Genomic DNA, 23,136 nt, shown 5'->3' with positions numbered 1-23,136 from the left:
GCCCAAATCTCCGAAAAAGTATGTGTGACCTTTTCTTGAATAAGAGAGCCATAGTATATACTAACAGACCCCATTATTGATCTTAATGGAGAACAGCTATCTATGAGCCATAAATTTTTAGACCTCGTTTCAGACTCTAAATTAACTTTCATCCCACACTTGATATATCTGAAAGTATAGTGCCTGAAGACAATGAATCTACTGAAGCTCTTGTCGCACACATCTTGGGGAAGTAACAGAACCTGCCTCTTGAGCTTGTACAAAAGTCCCATATGTTCGCACCTTGGCTACGAAGCCAGTCTATAACTCTGCCATGCCTAGTGCTTTGAAGGTGCTAGATTCCATTCACCACTTGGGTATCCGTTTTGCTACATGTGCCTTCAGGAATAGTCCTGTAGAAAGCCTGTATGTTGAATCGAACAAATGGTCTCTACATCTCCAAAGGACATATTTAAGTTTCTTCTATGCCCTGAAGGTTAAATCAAATATTCGGCAGCATCCATCCATGTCATTCTACTAGTATTCACGACGTGTCCATTGTCAGGCAGTTCTATAACCGCCCAGCCACTAGGCCTCCTTCATCCCGCCGGCTGGATGCACTGTCTGGAGTAACAGGCGTCCCTCTTCTAGAGAATGTCCTAGTCCCTCCTACTCAGCTTCCACCACCTTCGGTGTGGCAGACTTTCCAGTGTGATATCTCCTTTGGTAATTATATCAAAACAAGCACCTGAGGCACATATATATTCACATTTTCACACACCTTCAGGAGAAGTGTTCCTGTGCTGAACTTTATACATATGCTTCGAAGTCTCCGGCTGGTGTTGCTTACACTGCTCTAGGACCATTGTTCTTAAAATCCGGTACATTGAATTCAGATACAAATATTTTTACGGAGGAGGCATACGCAACACTCTCTGCAGTTAAGCACATAAAACAAATTTCACTAGGGTTATTGTGTTCACGGACTCAGTGAGTGTACTCCAAGGCCTAATTACTGTACAAAAACAACACTGTCTTTGACAAACTATAGGCATTGCTGTGCTCAGCTTATATGGGTAAACAAGTTACTGCCCTATGCTGGGTACTTGGCCACAGGCGTAAAAGGCAATGAAGCTGCTGACGAGCTTTTAGATACACCAACACAAACATACGCATTCCAGTCACACACTAACCATACAGCATACGTTGAAGGGGCACTGGTAGAAAAAATTGAATACCCATTTATCCAATAAACTACACTTGATAAAACCTAAACTATGGCACTGGATATTGGAGAAAACGGCACAATACAAGCAAGTTATTGCTTGCATATAAAGAATAGGACACAGTTATGGTACATGCTCTTACGTCTTTACGGGAAGCAATCTTCCAACATGTAAGTGTGGCAATACTCTAGCAGTTATTAATCTTCAATGCCCTGCTATAGTAGCAGAGAGGAAAATGTTTTTCCCTTCTGTACATTGCGGCCCCATCCCTCTGCATCCAGTATGTTTTCTGAGTAATGAACTGCGTTTTTACTTGTAAACTGTTCTAACCGTTTAAACGAAACAAACATTTGGGGAATCATTTGGTCAGGGTATTAGTAGCATGTATCTACCAGCCCTTAACTTTAAGGGCACTATTGGAGCACTGTTACTGCTGTCACTGATATGTTTATTTCATCAACTATTAATGAAATTATATTTGTCATAATCGCAGCAGTCATTGTCATTGTTTTAATAGGTGTAGATTTAATGCTATTTACAGCGACAGATTTTTAGGCATTTTTCTATCATTAGCACTCAATTTTTTCATTTCATTCAGAATTAGTTGACACATCATTTTGTGTCATGACACTCTGGCCATATCTGACCCTTGTGCTGTAAGACTCCATACATCATGTTCAGATACATGTAAAAAGCAGAAATGCTTTTATAAGACAACTGCTTGACTGATTTGAATGAAATTTGTTGCATTTGAAAGAGAAAGTTAAATTCTAGCAATTGTATGAAGCAGAATCATCATTGAGGGCCTCATATCATCAAAAAATGCCAGAACTGAGCGTTTCATAAAAGAATTCAACCACGAAGTTTACAAAGTCCTAACTCCACCAAAATAGCATAGTTCTTTAACTGAATCCTTTAATTTCCTCGGTAGTCAAAAGTAATTAGAAGTTGAAACTTTTCAGTAGTCCGGAGATTCAATTGCAAATGGTATTATTATTACGTGTGTCAAATAATGTTACGTATAAGCTTGATTTTTTTTATTTTACCGAATAGGATCCGCAAAAACTTTATAGTTCATTTGGTTTACACGTGGAAAAATATTCTATATTCGGAGGGCATCTTTCCTGAATATTTGTAATTCAGCTTACAGCCCACGTGAAATTGTTACAGTGCTTTTAATGGTTTTGCAAATGTCCTATTCACAAATTAGTGATAGGTTTGAGAGCTGTGTATATTGCAATAATTTTATTGCATTAGATGTGTTTTTAGATATATTTAGGTCAGCTATGCTTTCAGATATGAGCTCCCAAGCTAGAGTTCTTAAAAAGAAGCTCAAGAAACACACCAAGTCAGGTGGAACAAATAAATTATCCTTCCCCAACTCTATTTTCTTTAATTACTGGTTATGAGTTGATTTTCTGGAATTCTGCGCCAGTGCAAGTTTGCCACTACATCAGTGATGAGATTTCAAAGTAATTTTCATATTTTCGACGTGGATCAATTCTTGAAACAAACTAAGATCAGTCTTTTGCACTTTTTAAGTACAATGTAGTTGATCTTTACTGATAAAATTTTACCAGGCTTGAGGAGATGCCATCAAAATCGATGTTGTGGCAAATTGGTGCGAGAACTTCAAGGTGGTGTCGCCATCAACCTTGTGCTTTTACATCTTTTAGGCATACCATGCCTCTTCTCATTATAAGAGTGACATTGCTTGGTATTCTTCAAGAGGAGTATAATTATACAGCTCAAATTATTTTTCTGTTTAGTGTACCTTGAAAAGGACTTATTTCCCTCTGCTAACTCTGCATGCATTTGCATGCGTGATATGCAAACACATGCTTCTAAAATGGAGGAAATACAGGAGGGAAGTCCTGGCGAGCTACTCGTACTCTGAGTAGACCATAAACATGATCGCTTTGGCGCAAACAAGGAAAGACGGGAGAGAACAAGGGGAGTGCACCACGGCACATGAATTGTTAGAGTCGTTTCATATTAAAGAGCGAGGTTCGTCTTGCATTAGCGACACATCCGTTTTACTTTTGCATGCCGAGAGAAGGTGTTTTGATAGGCGGCTGTGATTGGGGTGTTGCGTGATTGAAGCTGTTTTCTTATGTTGCGCCTGCATGTACATATTCCAAAAAATTGGCGCTCCCCTTTTTCCCTTCCATCCTTCCTTGTTTGCGCCAAAGCAATCATATTTATGGTCTACTCAGCAGTATGAGGCGACTAGCCCAGCAACATGTACTCGTACTGTGCCTTGCAGAACTAAACACGAGGGTCTTGCACACTAAACTGGATGCTTTTTCAAGAAAGATTCCCTGACCTTTGAAATAAAAGTTGAATTTCCGTAATGCTGTATGGTCAGCAAGGGAAGATTTCAGCTGGGGCTCAGAATTCACATGGGTCCTGTTTAGGCCCAGTGGTTCGAGCAGGAGGCAGTCGGGACTCCCTGCATCCAATCAGTCGCTCCAGAGTTATGCTGCAGAACATGATGACAATGGCTTAAATATGGCTGCAGCGCCTACAGTCTAACAGAGGTGGAATGAAAAACACTCCCTTGAAGGCAGCTGGAACACGCTAAAAAAACCTTGGTTTGTCCCATAAGGAGTAACTGAAAGTGATTCACAGTGTTTCTTACAGCTAGATGCACCTTTGAGCAATTAAAATGAGTCAGCCAATCAGATAATGCCCTTGTTATGTTCAGCAAGTAAGCAAACCTAACCAGTGATAATCAGAATTATGGTGACCTAATGGCCCCAAGGATAACGATAAAATTTCTCTGGGTATGAAGCACTGCTGCTGAGCAACGTGGCTTTTGGAATGGTTGATTTCTCCCACCGCCCCCCATAATTTATTTGTCACATCTTGAAGGTATACAGCCCAACACAGCGAAGCAAAATGGCAAGTGCCAAGACAGTTGCAGCTGGTGGAACAGCCATCGGGTGCGCTGCTCCGTAGTAGGCTGGCCTGCGAGTGAAGGTCTCCCGATACGACTTGTAACGCTGGTCACCAATGGTCACTCTGCAGCCGCGAACCCTTTGGCAGTTGGGGCTGTTGTAACGCGTGCAGCAGGTGGACTCCACTCGCGTCCAGAGGCTGTTGTAGCCATGCTGGATGAGGCAACAGGTGTCAATGTCCCAGCAGTATGTCCCAGTGGGGCAGTTTTCTGTGAAGAAATGCAGTAGAATGTATTAAATTGTTCCTTTTACTCTATCCTATTCATTGCAATGAGAGGCACAGAGTTAAGTTTGGGAAGGAAATCGCGCAGGCATGCTGGGCACAATAAATGCTACTATGTTCTGAACTTATAATCATTAGTTAGTGAACAAGGGAAGCCTCAGTGTGGTGCCTAGTGTTTTAATAAGGGAAGTTCTTTACACAGAAGACTACAGATATTAACTACATGTTAGACAGCCCCCTTGGTAAGACATTGGCACTGTGTTGAAGCTTTTCTTCTTTGCGTGCTGTTTGCAAGCCTATTCTGGCATTCTTGTCTGTATGAACACTTTCTTGAAGCAGACAATGCTGGTTTGGGGCATTCACTACTTTCATGCAAAGGTTGTTTGCTTTGCTTCAGTCATGTGCAAGACCTACATACTGACTCTCCTAATTCATGGTAAAGTAGTGAGCTAGATAAGAGGTAAGAAAGGTCTGCTTGATGCATCAAGCCATGCCTTTCCACTCATTGTGGAACAGTAAATCATTGGGGAAAGTGCATGTGCGAGTGGAAGGAGACGGGACGTGTATTGTTGTGTTTATAACTACGATACTATAGTGTAATGGCGCGCACAAAAATTCGCAGTTCTGCCCGAAAGGCGAAGCACCGATTGTAATAGCCGTACGAAGTAAGGATAATAGTTTTATCGGCCGTATACACTTTTAAATAGTTCCTTACTAACTAAATTAACAATGATAGAATGTGAAGTTCAGTGTTTGACGGAAGCCCGTCTGGTTGGGTTGAAACATGGTTAAAAGGTAAACAAAAACCCGGGGCACTTCGCCGACCAAATAAAGATTGAAAAGAAAAGAAAACGTTTCGGGTCCCACACGGGAGCCTTGTTCACAGTTTCGGTTGGCCATACGCCGGACGAAGGTTAATGAAGTTCAGTGTTTGACGGAAGCCCGTCTGGTCGGGATGAAACATGGTTAAAAGGTAAACAAAAACCCGGGGCACTTCGCCGACCAAATAAAGATTTAAAAGAAAAGACGTGAACAAGGCTCCCGTGTGGGAGCCGAAACGTCTTCTTTTAAATCTTTAAACACTTTTAAACACCGCCACTGAGAAAACACCGCGCAGCCAAAAAAAAAAAAAGAAGCAAGCGGGGCTTGCTAAGTGAACGTGACCCGATTCCTCGGCTCCAAATATGGGTCAAAGCAGAGGCAGTTATTTGAGGACGCTAGTAGTGGCAGGAGAGAGTCTATACGCTTGCACAGAAGGTCGCCTCCTGGCACCTAATGGAAACGCGACATTCCAATTTATCCTACCTCCTCTAATAATGAACAAATTCGTAAAAATCTTTGCGGTAACGCTGCGCCCTTCTGTACTTCGATGTACAGTGGAAATTTTCAATAGGGCGCCTGACGAGGGGGCGCACCTTGAGACATGCGACACAAACACGCTGGCGTACCCGATCGCAGGAAGTTGTTCTGCGAGAGCGCGAACCCCTGGTCCGGCACTCCGCGGCGTCCCGCGGCGTACGAGGTCGAGTGGTAGCCGCGCGTGCCGGTCGCGTAGTTGGTGATGGGCTGCGTCCGCGAGCTCGAAGAGTAGGAGGAAGCGTAGACGGGCCTCTCGTCGCCGGCGATGCGGACGCAGTTGCGGTACCGCATGTCGCACCGGTAGCCGTAGGGACAGCACTTGTCCGGGTCCCGGCAGCAGTCGTCGCGCACGGGCCGCGACAGGTCGTGCTTCCAGCCGAAGCCTGCGCGACGTGCACGTTAGAATGGTAAGGCGAGCGCTGTATACTCGACATTCCGACATTCCGACTCACCGAGCTCTGTCTATTTGCTGAAAAAGCACGTGCAACGAAGAATAATGTTAAAGTGGCGTTAAAAAGGCTGTTTACTAACATGTATAGGTCCTGGACAGCTTCCAGTTTTGCCCCGCTGATTTTGCCCGCTAAGTTTAGCGGGGAAGAAAGACAAGCGTGAGTAGCATGGGGTGCGTTAACACGTGGTCAAAAACAAAAGGGTGGTTCATTCAGATTTCTTGCGACGTCGAAAGTGAAACATCACTATCAGATATTCCAGCAGAAATTCTTGTTGGGCTAGTTGGTGCATGTTACTAAAGCGCCAAACAGACGACACAAGAAGAGACACGGACGAGCGCTCGTCCGTGTCTCTTCCTGTGTCGTCTGTTTGGCGCTTTATTACATCAGTCACTATCAGAACCTTAAATATGTTGACCCGAATGGCGCAATGGTTGAGATTGGTTCCATGCGCGAACTCGCAGGGTTATTTGTATTAAGCATGCAAGTAAAATTTTCAAGTGTAATTTTATTACATCGATACCAATATTTCAAAAAACAACTATAAATGAAGAGAGGAAAGATTAAGTATCCCTACGACACGTAACGTATACGTGTCCACCATGTCAGATTTTGCCAATATCACACAGTGCACTTTGACACCCGCCTTTTTTGCATACACGTAGGAAGCTTAAACTGATAACTATACGCACATTGTGCAATCGTCGCCAGGCCAAGGACTGCCCACGCCGCCTTGCTTGGTACCTTCATCGTCACCACGATGTCTGAAATGATTTACGACAGACGTCAGATGTTCATGGACTGCAAGATTTGAGGAAACATGGAAATTCCACCGGTTTGTTACCGGATAGCAAGTAAAACCGTACAACACGGCGTTCGCATGTGGTAGTACAGACTGTAAATACTAATACCAGCCTGTGAAAATATTGTTTCTTTTTTAATGATGCTGTGCTTTGGAAACTTACACGACGCGGATAGTATGCTGAAAGGAAACAGAAAAGTGTCCACATGTTGCGTTTATTGATCACAAGTGCCATGAGGTCTAATTACCATGCTTACAGCCACAAAATAGTCAAGTACTGGATGAATTCCATTGCAGGAACAGTAGGAAAATTACAAGGAAGAATGGTCAATTGCACGAACAGTATAGTTTTTTTTTTTTGTTCTTGCTAAACTTGCTTACCATAGCAATACTAGCAAGGGTTGTAGCGGTCCGAAAAAACCTTGAAAACTCGCTAAAACAAAAAGCATATTTTAGAGGTCTTGAGAACCCATCAATTTAGGCACCGCCTAAGAAACCTTGTAACACATTTATGACTAAGCTCACTAGATTTTCCTGGGACATGTGGGTATAAATTTCATGCAATCGAAAAGTCAAATTGTGTCCGGTTAGGAGCTTAGTTGAGGGCTGATGTTTGTTAGGTCTCTAAGCCTTTTCATTTTTTAAATGTACCTTTTTGTTTTGTGTGCAGTGAAGGAAAGTTTCCGCATGGTTGACGGCAGTGTTATGCATTTGAGCCGTCAAACGTATATATAGAGTTGCTTTCATTCCTTGAAAATGCCTTGTCAAGGCCCTGGAAGTTATCCAGAAGCCTTCAATTTTCCTCCCAAGGCCGCTGCGAAATATGTGTTTTACCCGTCGTGGTTGCTCAGTGGCTATGGTGTTGGGCTACTGAGCACGAGGTCGCGGGATCGAATCCCGGCCACGGCGGCCGCATTTCGATGGGGGCGAAATGCGAAAACACCCGTGTGCTTAGATTTAGGTGCACGTTAAAGAACCCCAGGTGGTCAAAATTTCCGGAGTCCTCCACTACTGCGTGCCTCATAATCAGAAAGTGGTTTTGGCACGTAAAACCCCAAATATTATTATTAAATATGTGTTTTGGAGACAGAATGTGCAAAAACATGTATTTAACGAAGAAAGAATAAAATAAATTTATTTGACATCCATTACTCAAAATTATGACGGTACACCTTCCGTCTTGCAAATTCATTAGCCTGTATATCAATCGCAAATATTCTCGTGGTATAGCTTAGTATTTCAAGCAGCTGAGTTATGAACAAATTGTCGAAGATATTCTCCCAGGAAGTGTTGCCTTTTGTTCTTTATATAACTGCAGATTACCGGCGAATTTTATATCGCTAAATTTAGTAAAGGCGTTCAACGCGTTTTCGAAACTTCATAAACGTCACGTTTTTTTTTCTGCTCGAATAAAACTTATAAGCCAGAGCTCAAACCTTACGTGCATACTTTTCACATCACGTGACGAAACCTCTAACCGAAAGTGTAACAAAATACCTTCCCAAGTTCGGAATTAAGAAGCCCTGTTGCATTTAAACATATATGTTTAAAATTTCCGTGTAAATATTGTCAGAGCGTTCTATATAGCAAAAGTTTTATCACGTTCTGTGGTTGAGAGCGGGGTACTGTGTTTCTCTCTGACCTTTTATTCAAAGTCAGCGAGCACTGACACCTGTGAATGCGCCACACAGAACGTGCGGCTCGTGTGACGTAGAGAACTGTGACAACTGCTGAGGCGCTTAATTTCAATGCTTCGCGAATCTTTATCAATCAAAATGCCTTTAGAAGGCTGTTGGCCTGTTCCAGTTACTATCACGTTCTTTAAGGTGCGACTGCAACGCAAGTGAACGAGCTGAGAACGTGTACAGCACTCATGTGCTCCATGTGGCCGTCTCGTTCGCGCTTACGTCACAATGGTATCTTTCAAAAAATGCAGTGTCTAGTTTGGCTTAAGATACGTAGTAGGATGACGGCACCGATGATAGGCGAAGTCTGATGACGAAATCGTTCTCCGAACCTTAATCTCGCTTTCATGCCACTGAGCGTCATGGTGTTGTCAATAAACAAGAGAGAGAACATGTGAATACGTATCAGTAGCTCAAACATGTACCTTGCTTAATTTAATATCAATGGCTAGTAATGTGCGACGGCTGTTGTGTTGTCTACGCGAATGAATTATTTAGAGCTGAAATGTCCTCGGAGAAAGTCGACGTCAACCTGTACCGCCGGGATCGTGGGCTGTGATCGCGTGCGAAGAGCTGGTCTACTTGAACTTGTTTTGACTCGACGCGTTCTGGCAGCGCTCTACATGGTTTTGGGTTCGCCGCAACCCGTGGTACGTAGGATACGCATTCAGAGAATCGATTCGCACGCACGTACTTACCTGTACCGAGTCGTCGCTTTGCGCGGTAAACTGGCGTCTTCGGAGGTTGCAGTATTCTCTCGCCGAGGAGGGTCTATAGCTTCCTGCAGGAGAGCGTCTAAACGGGGTCAAAACCGAACCGCCGGCGTTGTTGTATCGCCCCCTACAATGTGACCCATGCGAGGCCGTGGAGGACTGTCGTCGCAGCGCGTATACCGGGCGGTGAGTGCGCGCACACACACAAGCGGTCGGTGACACGCGTCAGCAGAGATGCGCGCTCGAGGCTGCTTTTCATGTGACGGCGATCAAACAATGGTCTCGCCCGAACGACGAAGGCCCCCGTTGGCGTAAGCCGTCCTCCGGTACTCGCCTTGACTCCTGATCCGGACGCAGGGTCTGCTCAAAAAATAGTTGGCGTAAAAGTGAGATGTTGGGGGGCATAGATTGCGAGAACTGGACGTTCTGGAATGTTAACGAACGAAATGAAAATAAATAAAAATATCGTTAATCGAGACTTCCCTACTAAATGTTTTGCAGCGCGCTTCTACACATTCACTGACTTATTACGGATCGCGCAGTGGAACGAGCACGATATCTCACCGGCTTCTCTACAATGTTGAGTAGTTAAAGAAGCGAAGGATGACTGCTGGTAAAGTGAAACATTTAAGCTGTTTAACAATTTACAGCCAAACGCGGGACAGTCAATTTCAACGGAAAGGAAAATTACTGGCCAATAGAGTATATATCGCATTCCTCATAGTTTTACGTGTGAACTGTATATGCGGGTCTTGTAGTGTTCACAACCATTTCGCACACACTTCACAGATAGTTAATGTGAACAAAAGCATAAAGATGAAAAAAAAAAAGGATTTCGCCCAGTTCTGCGGTACAACACGATAAACAATTGAAATTGAAAATTCCAATTTAATCGACTATTTAACATTTCACTGCATAGCGTTCGGCTTGTGTAACTATGCTAGCCTTCGCAGTCTGCTACTGTGGAAAGTGTAAACGAGGCGCACGCCTTGGTGAGGCCTTGAGATGGTTTCTTACTTGCGTCCCACCACATCGCTCTTGTAATTTGCTTTCTCTTGACGCTGAAACAAAAGGACCCGACTAATCTATTTTGGGTGCCAACTTGTGATTTACGAATGTGAACGTCTGAGTTCGCAATGACATACCACACTTAGGAGAAATCCGGAGGCTGGTCCAGTTTCGAGGTGCCCCCCCCCCCCCCCCCCCCAAATGTGCGACTAAATACATCGCTTTTTCAGTTTAATTTGTCCTGGACCTCTTAAGACGGCGTTTTGTTAAAAAACGAGTAAGTGGAGCGTGCAGTCAGCCACTAACCTTTACGGAACACGAAATCTTAGTTCAATAAAGCTGAATAACTGCGCAGCCTCCCAACGCAGCCCAGTATTCGCATTTACAGCCTCTGTACCAGTATACGTGAACAACATTGTGACGTTCGGTTTCACTGACTATACCGTTACAGGCTGCTCGCAAATTGAACGTTTTTCTGAGATCCCGTGTTCCGTAAAGTTTTCGTGGTTGACTGTACATTTTTTTGCCGCAAGCTCGACGACGCTTACCTCAAAAACTTGCGCTAGATTTGAAATTGTTCCCACACGGGCGAACGGGCCTCGAGGACTCACCGGCTTCAATTCATCAATCGTAACGCGTGCCCTAAAGTTAATAAGTGTCAAAAGATTAGTCAACTGCTGGATTTAATTTTACCTGCAAACAATGTCCGTCTCTTCGGGTTTGCTCAAGGAGTGTACACACGCATCTTCCACAGGAAACATTAAAAAAAAGAAAGAAAAGAAATTGTTTAAAGAGAAATTACGGCAGAAACCACCGTCGATGATGGCCCAGGTAAACGGGAAGCATTTTTCTCCCACCCGTGGCGCAATAACCGAGCGAACTGCCGTCTTCACGGCAAGACGCGTTCGCTCGAGGGCCTCCACATGCACGCAGGCCGCGACACTGTCACCACGCGAGATCAAAACCAGAGGTGAACACAGACGCTACGCAGCGCACCGTATTCGCCTTCGACAAAGTCCGTGGAGATTTACGAGAATGGCAAGAAAGAAAACGAGAAAGGAAGATCTGTAGGATCACACAAAGGAGCCGGTGCCTTGCTTCTTTTGAGGCTCGAGCTGGTTGCTCAAGGACAAAAAAAAAAAAAAGAAATACCGGAGCAAATATTCGGACCAAGATTAGGCATGTGTCGGCTGTGGTAAATATCCGGAGACCATACTCGGCACATTCTAATCCATGGAATGCGAAGGTATTCACCCAGCGAGACCCGTAGGTAATGTGCATCTTCCAGAAGCGCTCGGATCTAAAGTAGATGGAAGCATATACCGATCAGCGGTCGAGGTAAGCAAGATACGTGTAGAGTTTTGGTGGAAAAGAAAGCCGGAAGAGATTGAAAGGACCCGATGTGTTACATACGTTGCGGTATAAGGTAGATATAGAAGTTTTAATGAAGAGAAGCAAGATTCAGAGGAGAAAAATATTAAGGAAATATGTATGCAAGAATGCTACAGAATGTAAATATGATAAGTAAGCCACAGAATATCGATGCCACCGTCGATCTGCATTAAATCGAGAGCCATGCGACATATGCAACGTATGAAAAGCTTTTATAAACACGAACATTTGCATCACTTATCCTAAACATTGCGTTGGATCTTGCGTAGTTTTCATTGTTGTTGTTATTCTATTGTTTGTTCTATTATTAATGTTGGCAGTAGTAGTAGTAATCAACAGCAGTAATCAGCACCGTCATTAACATTAGCTATCTACTTTTCTACCGCAGCTGCTGAAACGGTAGAATTCATGGCGGCAGGATGCCGGGCTACAACACTAGCATAACCGTGTACTCTTTCCTCTACTGTGACAGTATCGTTTCTACATGAGCAACGCCTTTTGCCCGTTACCTCAAGAACTTCCTGTGCCCGAGGGAAATAAGTATTCTGGTGGGCAGAACAGAAAAAGGAACTTGAGGACAGTCGCAATAATTCGCTTGATGAGCTTCCTCCGCATAGGAAACACTGCTCTGTTTGAGCGACGCGCTGAATGAGAGGGTGACCCTCGTCATTATTGAAGCAATGAGGACTAGACTATCAGCCACCCAGACTGTCCAAAAACGCGAACTATGGCATTATAACGGGCGCGATGCTAGAGGTTCTACTCGAAAAACCATAGTAGCCAGATTTTCAATTCTGAGGGACATGACGTACCTGAAAAAGTGGCAATTACAGATTCTTAAATCTTACAGATTAAGTGTCAGTCACGCGGTTGCAGCGATGGCGATAACACCTGTTGCAGAGAGCTTTTCTAGTGCTTCTGACGGACTCAATCGAGGGTCCACACCACGCCCAATTCCCTCAGTGTCCGCCAGATGAGGTGGAATGAATGCGTTCACCTTGATCGAGCTAAACGAGGAACATTTCAGTAGATCTGCTGCTCATGCCTGGTGTGGCGATCAGCAGGCCGTCCAAATTGGCGAACGTCTGTGATATGCAGATCGCGATGAGTCGCGGCTTCATGATCCGCCTGTATCGCTTGCGGGTTGTTGATTCGAATGGAGTCACCGTTGAAAGGTACCAGCGCTACCGGAGCGCTCCTCACTCTACTGTGAAAGAAAGCTTCCAGAGGCATTTCATCAGGAGGTGGAGAAGCTGACTGAGAAGCGCCCCTGGCCAAGCAAGCTGTTCTTCATGAGCACGGGCTGACTAATTAAATGATACAGCCTACTGCAGCGTAATGCCAAGAATCAAGCTGAAACCGCCAAACTGCTAGCCGAGCACTCGCCAGCGCTTACGTGACCACCAGGCAGCCCACAGGTGTCACATGTTTCATCTTCTTGTCTGGTTTCCGCGCGATGCGAAGTTAGCGTTATGGATCATCAACCAGCCTTCTGTCATAACTAGCCGTGAGATACGCGCAGTAGATCTTGGTATTTGTCGTCGCTTATAATTCGAACGCGAGCAGACGCTATCCATGTCCCCCCCCCCTTCCCTCCCAGCCGAATGCCCTTTCCACCTTGTATTCCTTCCTGCGCGAGCAGCAGTCGCATCGGCCGGCAAAAGCCGTTCCTGGCGTTCCTGTCGCCGCGGCCATTGAATGCTGTCGCCCATCGCGTAGGCGCCGATGCGACCGGTGCCAGTCATGTGAAATCTTACGAAGTGCATATACCCCGGAAAGCGATCGTCCGAGATTACGCGGCCCCAGAAGCACGGCAGGCGTTGCCGCCGGCGTCATCAAGTAGCTGGTCGACAATCACGTTCCCGTCATTCCCGTGGCGTATACGGACACGGCCGACAGCGACGCCACCAAAGGCTGCTGGAAAATTTCCGCTGCGCACGTTTCCTCTGCGCACGCTTGCGGCCCATGGCTGCTGTGGCTTATTTGGTTGTGGCGCCGACCGCGTCGAGTTTTTGACAGGACCGTCTGGTTGAATTGACTGCCGGCTGAACGGGCTCGACGGCGCCGCCCCTGCCAGTTCTTTCCGCGGGCGGACTCGTTCCACGGCACGAGGTAAGCGCACAGCTCTTCGCCACAGTGCCGCGTCTGTTCCACGAAGCGAATAGTATAAGGTTGAAGGGCTGTATGCATGCATTAATAGGTGCGGCATATGTCATAGCGCCCTTTAGTGTTCCTTATTGTGGTCACGAACGAAGTTCGGGACTTCTCACGAGACCTCAAAGTGCCGCGGTGGTGATGGTTAGTGGCAGCAGCATGCGGCCGTAGCAGTATAGTAGTATTAAGCAGCAATGACAATCACTATTCCGTAAGGTGGGGGAGAGTTCTGAGAGATCTGCATGGAACAAAGAATGGTTATTCCCTATTACGGGGCTTTTCAGCGAACTCAAAAAGCTTAAAAAATATGGCCAAACACTCGCCGCGCCGACCGCCATATAATGCTGCGCATATATCTTCGACAGTTACCGTTCAAGGTGGTTCGGCTTAATTTTCACGGCGCCTGGCGCGGCGTAACCGACGCCTTAATACGCAGCGTAGGCTGCATGTGCATGCGTAATTAACGCACAAGTGGCGCAGCATCTCGCCTTGGGTCCCCTTTAGCCACTTTCCGTTCTCGATGGGCTAGTGTTTACCATGGTTGTCCCATTCTGCTTGCTATCCCCCTTTTAATGTGTAGGCTTAGAAATTTCTGGCCTAGATTTAACGCCTCCTTTCTACACATGGCGAAACCGGACGGGCTTGTCAAGTGTATTGCGTCGGCGCGGCTGTTTGTTATCGCGGAAGATGGGTCGTTTGCCACTGCACTCCGGATAGCAGCAATCAACCGCGCACGCAGTGGGCTTAAACTGCGCACTTTCGCCCTGTATTGGGCTGTTCCCTATAACCTCGCAGGGAGTTTCTCGACTGGCTCGCCATACCATGTCCCAGCCTAACGTTAGCCAGACTATAAAATAAATAAAATTAAATATGGTGCTCGGTCGTCAGAGGTGTGGCGACCGAACAATTAACGTATGACTTAACATATGGTAACTTGCACCCTGGTAACTTTTTTTTCGTTGGCCAACTTGGCTAACGTTAGCTGGGGCACACTATATATGATGCCACGCGTTAAAAGTAACCTGGGATGCTCGTTTGCACCACTTAGGGGCAACGCGACTGCAGTACTCTCATACGTGCAGCGTATGAACAGTGTTTCCAGCTTGTAGCTCTATTCTCGACACGGAAGGTGGCAGCACGGCCGCCATTTTGACTGAGTGGCAGTCCACGCACGTACTTTGACACCTGTGCCGGAAAGCGGGAGTTTTGCAAAGTGCAAGGACGAAACGTGACTTAGCGTTGTAGGCTTTTTCGAATCGCACTTTTTCTTCTGCTAGGCGATGTTGGCGCTGGAAGATCCTGCACGGCATGTGTATAGCGCGCAGAAGTCCGTGCAATGCAGCTGTAAGTGGTTCCCGGCGCAGGCGGGCAACGATGCGTCCGAGAAGCACGATAACCACAACGAGACTGCACACGCAGTGGCGCGAGCGCTAGCCAACTGCGCCGCTGCAACCGACCGTCCAACGTGGTGTAGTGCAAAGGACCGCATGACGACGTTCAATGAACTTACACAGTTCCACCGCCTGGCTCGAAGGACTTTCCCACCCCCGCACCCGGGGCTGAGCCGAGCGGAGGCGGTGCTGTTCAGACAATTGCAAACTGGTTCTTTACCCACCCACAATTATATGTGAGTGATGTGTGCCGCGTGTGCCAGCGGGAGATGGCCACCCTGACGCACATCCTATGGGATTGCACCAAGTTCCCCAATGAGGCTTCGACAAGTACAACGATTCCGCCGCGACTCGCGGCTGCGGCGGAATGCTACGACCACGAAAGTCAAACCTGGGCCGTCCAGCAGGTCTCGGCGGCTCTTGAAAGACAAAGGCCGAGCGAAACCGACGGAACATTGCCCCTCAGGGCGACCGACCGCGGGAGTAACACGCGCTGGAGTTGAGTAGGGACCACCCGCTGAGAAGACGTCAGGGCCCGCGTCACGGCGCCATTTAGTCATGGTGTCGTTCTGCAGGCGACTACATGAAGTTGTCTCTCTCTCTCGAACATGTGGTGGCTGTTCAAGGTAGCCGTCATGTCGGCTACTTGATTGGCTGAAGGAATATCGCATGCGGAGCGTTGCAGAAAGGGCCGTTTCGCAAGGCTTCAATGTGACGTAGCGTGACGTAGCGCTGGGCCGCCACTGTAGGCATTTTATTCCGCCATAAGTATATTGGTTCGACGAGCCGCGCGAATTGCGGTAATGAACGGGCCCATATGGCAATGGCGACCGAGGCGCATGCATGTGTACTGCTGCATTTTCCCCATCGTTTGGGGCCATTAAAAACATGCGTGCATAATTCGCGCTCATATCATTTCTATCGGTCTCGTGCGGGGTTTACATTTGTGTTGCGAACCTTCATTTTTTAAGAGCGTTTATTTGGTATAATATAGCTCGAACATTACAAATCTTTTGCGGTGGTCATACTTTTTATTGCTGTATTCGTATTGTGATTAAGATGAATAACTTCTCGCATCAAAAGTTGCGATACTGCGGGTTTTTACGCAAGGCGGCAGCTTAAAGGTTATAACGTGGTGCGAGTAACCAGGGAAGTGAACAAGAGATGGCAGAGCCGGTGCTTGCGTCGTGCAAGGGGCCACCTGTGTCGTGCGCATCGCTATCGGTGATATTAGACCGCTTCTCATCCGGCCAAGTCGGGCTGAGTCACTTGCGTTTCGCGAGATAGCGATAACGCGGCCTAGAACCATCACCACTAGTCGGTCGCTTATGCTGTCTCAAGGCAAGAAACCAAGCGCGTTATTATTGAGTCTCTCGGACGCACGCATCCTGGCTAATGAAGCAGACGACGCAGGCGAGAGGCGTTTTCGACTAAATCGCACGCCTTTAGCTACGTGCTTAATCTTTACTCAGGAAAACTGTTTTGCTTTATCGAGAAGGTTAGGGTATAGTTGCCTCCGTTTCAGTTTCTTAGGCAAAACGTCAAGTTTGCGTCGCGTTACGAAATCAAATCGGCTCCATTTTGTGCGCATCTCGTTTACGTCATAACTTGAAGAAAAATGGCGCACTGCCCAGGATGGAGCCTTTGGTAGGGTGGCTAGAATTCTAGCCACCCTACCTCTGGTGCGTTGCAGCTTGAAATGTGCCAGGACTTCGACGCAGGCATTGGCAGCGCGGTTTTCGTCAGCGATCGTTATCGCTTGCGGCACACAAAGCTGACGCTGGTCTAAGCCTAAGTTACGTTGATTACTTACATGGGAATATCAATTTTTGTTAAATGAACGTCTTACGCCTATTATAAGCCCGAGAAGAAATACTGGTAAATCTCAGAGCCCCCGAGTAATTTGCTATATACGATAGCTATTCTACGAACCATTTCAGATTACCAGGAGGTGCGGCCACCACGGCTGCCGCAGCGTGGGGGTCGCAGCCAAGAGGGTCACGTGGGAGCGCAGAGCGCACGTGGGAGCGCTTGGCTGCGCAGTAGTTTGTTGCTGCTCGATATTTGACTGGTTATACTGACAGGCACAGCAAAAAAGTCATGCTCGCCACAATAAATTGTATGGTCAGATTTTATGCGAAGCATATTAACGTAGGTTTCGGGCCTTCGCGCGACGCCCGGCGGTGGCCACCATTGACCCTGAAGTGGGGTCACGTGACATGACGTCACGTGATGACGTCACACCGGCTGCAGATGGGGCCTCATATCGCGCCGTCGGTCGCCTCCCGGCGGTGGCCACCATTGACCCTGAAGTGAGATCACATGTGACGTCACGTGATGACGTCACACCTGCTGCAGATGGGGCCTCATATCGCGCCGTCGGACGTCGCCCGGCGGAGGCCTCCACGCTTTGGTTCGCGCCGTCGCGCGCGAAGCGGCGGCGGCGCCACCATCGCTGCATCACGTGATATGTGACGTCACGCCAGGGATTAAGCGGCGCGCGCCCGCCGTCGCGTCAGTCTCTGTGCCCGCAACCGCGCCAGTGTCTTTGCGCCGGGCGTGTATGCGGCCAAGATGCCTCCAAACGCTAAGGATACGCTAAGGTTAAGCCCAGTGGATGCTTCGCATCCACTGGGCTTAACCTTGATAAGTTTCCAATTTTTTTTTGCGCGTAGTTTTGTAGGAACATATAAATGGTGCCCCAATGACCATGTTGCAATATATATAAATGCGCAAATGCCTTGTATCTGTCAGAACCAATGTAAGTTTGTTTGCAGTTGCTTGGAGATATATAAATTTTTGTTTGGTCTAGTTCGATAATTAGTGTTAATTAATAAACCTTTCAAAAATTATAAATGGATGAAAAATGTCAATGGGAAAATTGTGCAGCCATATGAACAACTCCCGATACAGCTTTCTGTTGCTCAATACGTGCTACGTGTTTTTTCGAGCGATAAAGAAGCGGGAGCGCATACATTCATGCTGCTCTACAGTTTTCTCATTTACACGCTTTACATAATTATAATATTGAAGAAGTTGAATAGTTAATGAATACTAATTATCTAATTGGAATGAAAAATTAAATGAAGCAAAGAACACGACATATGTTTTATCACTTCTACAGAAAAATGCATAGGTAGGCACCCTTATGACGGATCGAGCACACTTGTTCCACATTTCTGTTGTTGACGGGAAGCAGAGAAAATACAAGACTTCTGTTGCGACTTGAGCGTGACAATGTTCATCGAATCCGTGCCCCTGGTTCGGCGCGCAGCGCCATGTAGTTCATGAAACAGCCGCCTACGTCTTGGTGCTCTCATAGTTGTTTCGTTTTCATGCTTGGACGTTGTTCAGTTAGCATAAGGTTATGCCCTGAAGACGTTGGAAAGACACATCCTCAGAAAAGGGCACATTAGACCTTTTGCTGTGTCCTGTTCTCACCTTTGTACGTTTGTCTTTCTTTACTTTGTTTGCCGCGCTTAGAAAAACCATTCATTTGACTGCCATTCTGACTCTTCTTTCGCCACTGACTTCAAGTCGATATCGCATGGATATATGGTTATATTTTTATATACAATGGCTGTAGATCGCTCCAAAATTATACCGATGCTTCAAACCGCTAAAGAAAAAAAAAGGCAGTCTATTTAGGTTCAGAAGGCAGTATCTCGGGACTTGTTGCCCTGTTGCCTCTGAGGAAGGTTGCTTTTGTTTCACGGATTGTTGTTGCGCTAATCAAGACAGCTTTGGCATTCCGCACGCCTGTCATTTGCTGCACAAAGCTGTCAACGCAACCTGCCGTGGTTTGTTCGTGGCCATGGTATTGGGCACGGGGTCGCGGGATCAAAACATGGCCATGGCGGCCGCATTTCGATGGGGGCGAAATGCGAAAACGCCCGTGTACTTAGGTTCAGGTGCATGTAAAAGAACCCATGGTGGTCCAAGTTATTTCGGAGTCGTCCCCACTACGGCGTGTCTCATAATCATATCATGGTTTTGGCACGTAACACCCCATAGCTTAAAGCTGTGAATGGAAGGATAACGGGGGCGATATGAAAACAGCGACATGATAACCACCATAACTTCTTTTAAGGAAGTATTAGGCATCAGACAACTGTCTTTGTGAAATTAATGCTGAGGATTACTGCTTCTCGTTGATGTGCATGGCTTACTGGGCCGGAAGTGTTCAGTTTGTGGCTTCTTGTTACTATGCTAATCACCCAACAACCTTGAAATTGTGCAAGGGTCATCTTTAGTATTGACTCTCTACGCCTTATGCTATCTCTATCTGTGATTGCCTGTCTGTGAAAGTGATCTCAAGTATGCGCATATTGGGACATTACGGCCTAGCACTTAAAAGAAGTGTGCTATCAGTCGTGCCATTTCTCTACCCAGCCTGTGCCAAAAATCGTGAGCCATTTTACTGTGTGAGGGTGGGCGACCAGCGAAGCTCATTAGCACACGACACAAATGTGACACAGAATTTTGAACAAATGCACGTACGCCGCTGGGTTGTCGGGTGGGCCGCATCGGTGTGGAATCGCAAGCGATACGTCTGCAACACGAAAAGCCTAAGCCACTACCTTTTCGGTCTCGACACATCGACAATGAATTCAACGACGACAGGGGTAGTGTCATCGCAACTAACCCACGCAAAGTGAGTAGCCATGAACCTTACAGGGCTAGGAGCCATTGCCGGGGCTATGATCCATTGTAGTTTTCGACATGCTGTTCAGTCTGTTGTATGCGTGATTAGTAAGAATGTAAGCACTGTTGGCTTCGCTTTGCTGAGTGCTTGTAGCCTCTGCCTTATGGGGCTATGAGTCATTGCAATATTTCGCTTGCCTACGGTGTATGGACCATTGATGATGATAGTTTTCATTGACAGAACAAAAATGCACGAAACCCTAGCCATATACAGCTTTGCTGTAAGAGTTCCTAGAGCGCAGTAATCAAATCAAACTACTTTTTCAGCGTCAAAACAGTTCATCTCAATAATACTGACAACACATACCCAATCCTTTAAGATTTTGCCATTTATTTGTTGCTGTCTGGGCGGAGAGCCAGTAGCAAGCGCTAAATGGGATTGAAGCGGGCGATATGAGCTGCATGGGGAGCTGCCATGTTGCTGCGTAATCACGGTTTTGATGGTTACAAAAGTTGCCGGTAGTGACCGCTGCAGTAATTCGCAGTATACGACATGCATGCTCAAAGGGTCTAGCATCTTGCGTATTGCCGTAACGTATGTGTTAAGGAAACATAATTATCTAATCCTGCCAGTAAGTAATCAGACCGTTAAGCCTGTAACTGTCTTCTGCTTTACAAAGATATTGCCTGTGTGCACTTTGTGCCTTAGGAAATGCTGTAATTCACTACTGTGGTTGAGTATAATGATCGCTAACTGTGGGACATTCCGTTCTTCCATTCTTGACGTGCTAAAGATGGAAAGTTCATCCTTTTCATGACTCGTGAGTCAGCTTGATTTCGTGCCTGCTCAGATGTGCAGAGCTTTGGCTGAAAATGGAACATGAAAGTAGACCGTAGCCCACTGATCCTGTTTTAGGTGGCTCAGTGGGTACATTCGTCAGCTGAACAAGCGGCTGCGGGTTTGAGCCCCAGCAATGTCTTTTATGGCCAATGTTATTGCTTTTGGGTCGTTGAATCACATTGGTCCGAACCTTGTGTGCTGCCCTCTGCCGCTCATATCCACTGACCAATCTCTTGTGCTTGTGGCCACTGCTTGCAGGGCCAGTTCTGCACGCTGAAGGGGAGCCCCCGTGACAGGGAACAGTGAGTTCCTTCCACCATCCGTTTCTCCTGCCTCGTCCAGAGTCTTCATGCACTTCCGGCTCGCGGGTGCATTCGGGTCATCATGCCCCTGTCGCGCCAGTGATTGTAACTTCGAAAGCTGCCCCCCATCCCAGGTTCCGGTTCCACGTCTCCACCATGCCTGCGACCAGCACGGGCCAAAACCTCTCCGACCTCCCGAAGATGGCGCAAGACTGCTCGGTGGCGTTGCGGCGTCTAGAGGACGTGTGGTGCCCGGCTTCCACTACACGACACTGTCGACCCGCACTTTGACTGGAGAGGAGCGGCTCGCCATACCTGCAGCGTGCATGAATCGGGCAGGTGCTGCGGTGACCATGGATGACGAGTGGATTCGGAGCCGCCTTCAGAGGGAGCAGAGGCGCGGGCGAGGTGACAGGCATCGTGCGGTCGTGCGAAGTTCGGTGTACAGTCACTCGCAGGGACCTGAAAACCGTGCTCGGCACGAACTGGCTGAATGACGTTGTCACTGACTTCAACATGGGGCTTGTGGGCCGAGCGTGCCAGAGAAGTTCCAGACGGTCTCCGCGTTCATGCGCTGACGACGCACTTCAACGTGCCGACAAGTCGGGGCTACGATGCCGTACGCCCCTGGACGGGTACGGTCGACTTGTTTGCTTTTAACCTGGTGCTCGTGCTTATCCACGACCCCGACCACTGGTCAAAAGCCGTTATTAATATAACAAACCGGACGTTTTATACGGTTCGATGGGTCACGAGAGCTGGAACTGCTGTCAGGTGTTGATGGCATACCTGAGGAAAGAGCACAAACCGCAGCGTCTGCTCACGATTGTGGTGTGTTTGTGTGTCTATGCGAAATGCGTCGCGATAGGCGCACCGTTCAATTGTTCCACCCGCGACATTTGGCGGTTCACATAGAATTGCCTTTGAGATCTTGTCGGGGAAGTTGATAGATCACTGACGCTCGCCGCCGCTCCCTCTGAAGATTTTATTAAACGTTTTCTCTCTCTGAAGACAAACTAGTGTGTTGCCTGGCAGACACGTTGCCGATTGCAGCCTCCACCCTTTGTTTACGCGGATTTTAGTGTTTTATTACTTATGGTTTTATTGCTTATGTAGTTTTATTTCTCTTATCGATGGTTTACGCTTTTACACGTGTATATTTGTGCACATATATTTACCTATTTGAAAATAAATTTCAATTCAAAGTCGGAGCTTGTCTTCATCTGCTGCTCCGCCGTTAAAACGTAGTGAATGCCGCTGGCTTTTCCCATGTGGTTGCACGCTGTTACTGAGCCGCCACGACCACTAAGACATATAGCTGCCTTCGAAAAGCTTCTTTTAGAAATTTGTTGCTCTCATCCTCTGTTCCATTCCTCATCTTGATTTCTCAATTTCACGTTTCCTGGCTTTCGACTCGGGTTTAGCCCGAGTGGTTCTGTTGGGGCGTTTTCACGACTCTCATTCCTCATCTTGATTTCTCAATTTCACGTTTCCTGGCTTTCGACTCGGGTTTAGCCCGAGTGGTTTTGTTGGGGCGTTTTCACGACTCTCTGGTGAGCTTCATCTCGTGCGATCGTCACATGGGAGGGCTCGGATAAAGCGTTGACGCAATATTGTAGCATATAACGAGTGTCAAATGGAAGAACAACATATAGTCGAGGTTGGTAGGCGATGAGATGCAGTGACAAGTCGAGGAAATCTGCAGGTTTAGAACGTGGGCTGGGCTCACGCAGGATGGGGATAGGTGGAGATTTGTGTAGAAAAAAGGACGGGCGGATGGTGACGATGTCTAGAGCAGCCAAGTTTGCTCTTCGCTATAGCTGTGTCTTCACCATACGTGGACATGTACGCCATAACCAGGCTTTACTTATTTTGCACTTCCTGTGCGAGCTCAGTGCAGTGAGCAGGTATCGCCCGTCGTCTGACATATCACAGACAACAGGATTCATGCAAAAATAACGCGGACCTTGTAAACGTGCTCTTCCGGTTCTTGTGCGATAAGATGCGT

At 47.0% G+C, this 23,136-nt stretch overlaps 2 protein-coding genes across 2 annotated transcripts in view; one reads left to right on the top strand and one right to left on the bottom strand.

Annotated features, from left to right (window-relative positions):
* Positions 1-22,339, top strand: part of LOC142560164 (uncharacterized) — a 65,143-nt gene extending 42,804 nt beyond the window's left edge. Inside the window, exons 5-6 of the mRNA XM_075672045.1 lie at positions 21,085-21,128; positions 21,263-22,339. Coding sequence (XP_075528160.1) covers positions 21,085-21,128; positions 21,263-21,419 — 201 coding nt within the window. The 3' untranslated portion in view covers positions 21,420-22,339. The remainder of the gene's footprint in view (positions 1-21,084; positions 21,129-21,262) is intronic.
* On the bottom strand, positions 4,025-9,634 carry LOC142560162 (uncharacterized). Its single transcript, XM_075672037.1, has 4 exons — positions 9,382-9,634; positions 6,889-6,960; positions 5,837-6,130; positions 4,025-4,374 (listed from the first exon to the last, which is right to left on the bottom strand). Exons 2-4 carry the CDS (start codon positions 6,944-6,946, stop codon positions 4,067-4,069), a joined length of 660 nt encoding a protein of 219 aa, XP_075528152.1. The 5' UTR covers positions 6,947-6,960; positions 9,382-9,634; the 3' UTR covers positions 4,025-4,066.
* Positions 22,340-23,136: the final 797 nt, after the last annotated feature.

The sequence above is a fragment of the Dermacentor variabilis genome, chromosome 10, assembly GCF_050947875.1.
Source record: "Dermacentor variabilis isolate Ectoservices chromosome 10, ASM5094787v1, whole genome shotgun sequence".
NCBI classification, from domain to species: domain Eukaryota; kingdom Metazoa; phylum Arthropoda; class Arachnida; order Ixodida; family Ixodidae; genus Dermacentor; species Dermacentor variabilis.
This window is presented reverse-complemented; position numbering and strand designations above follow the sequence as displayed.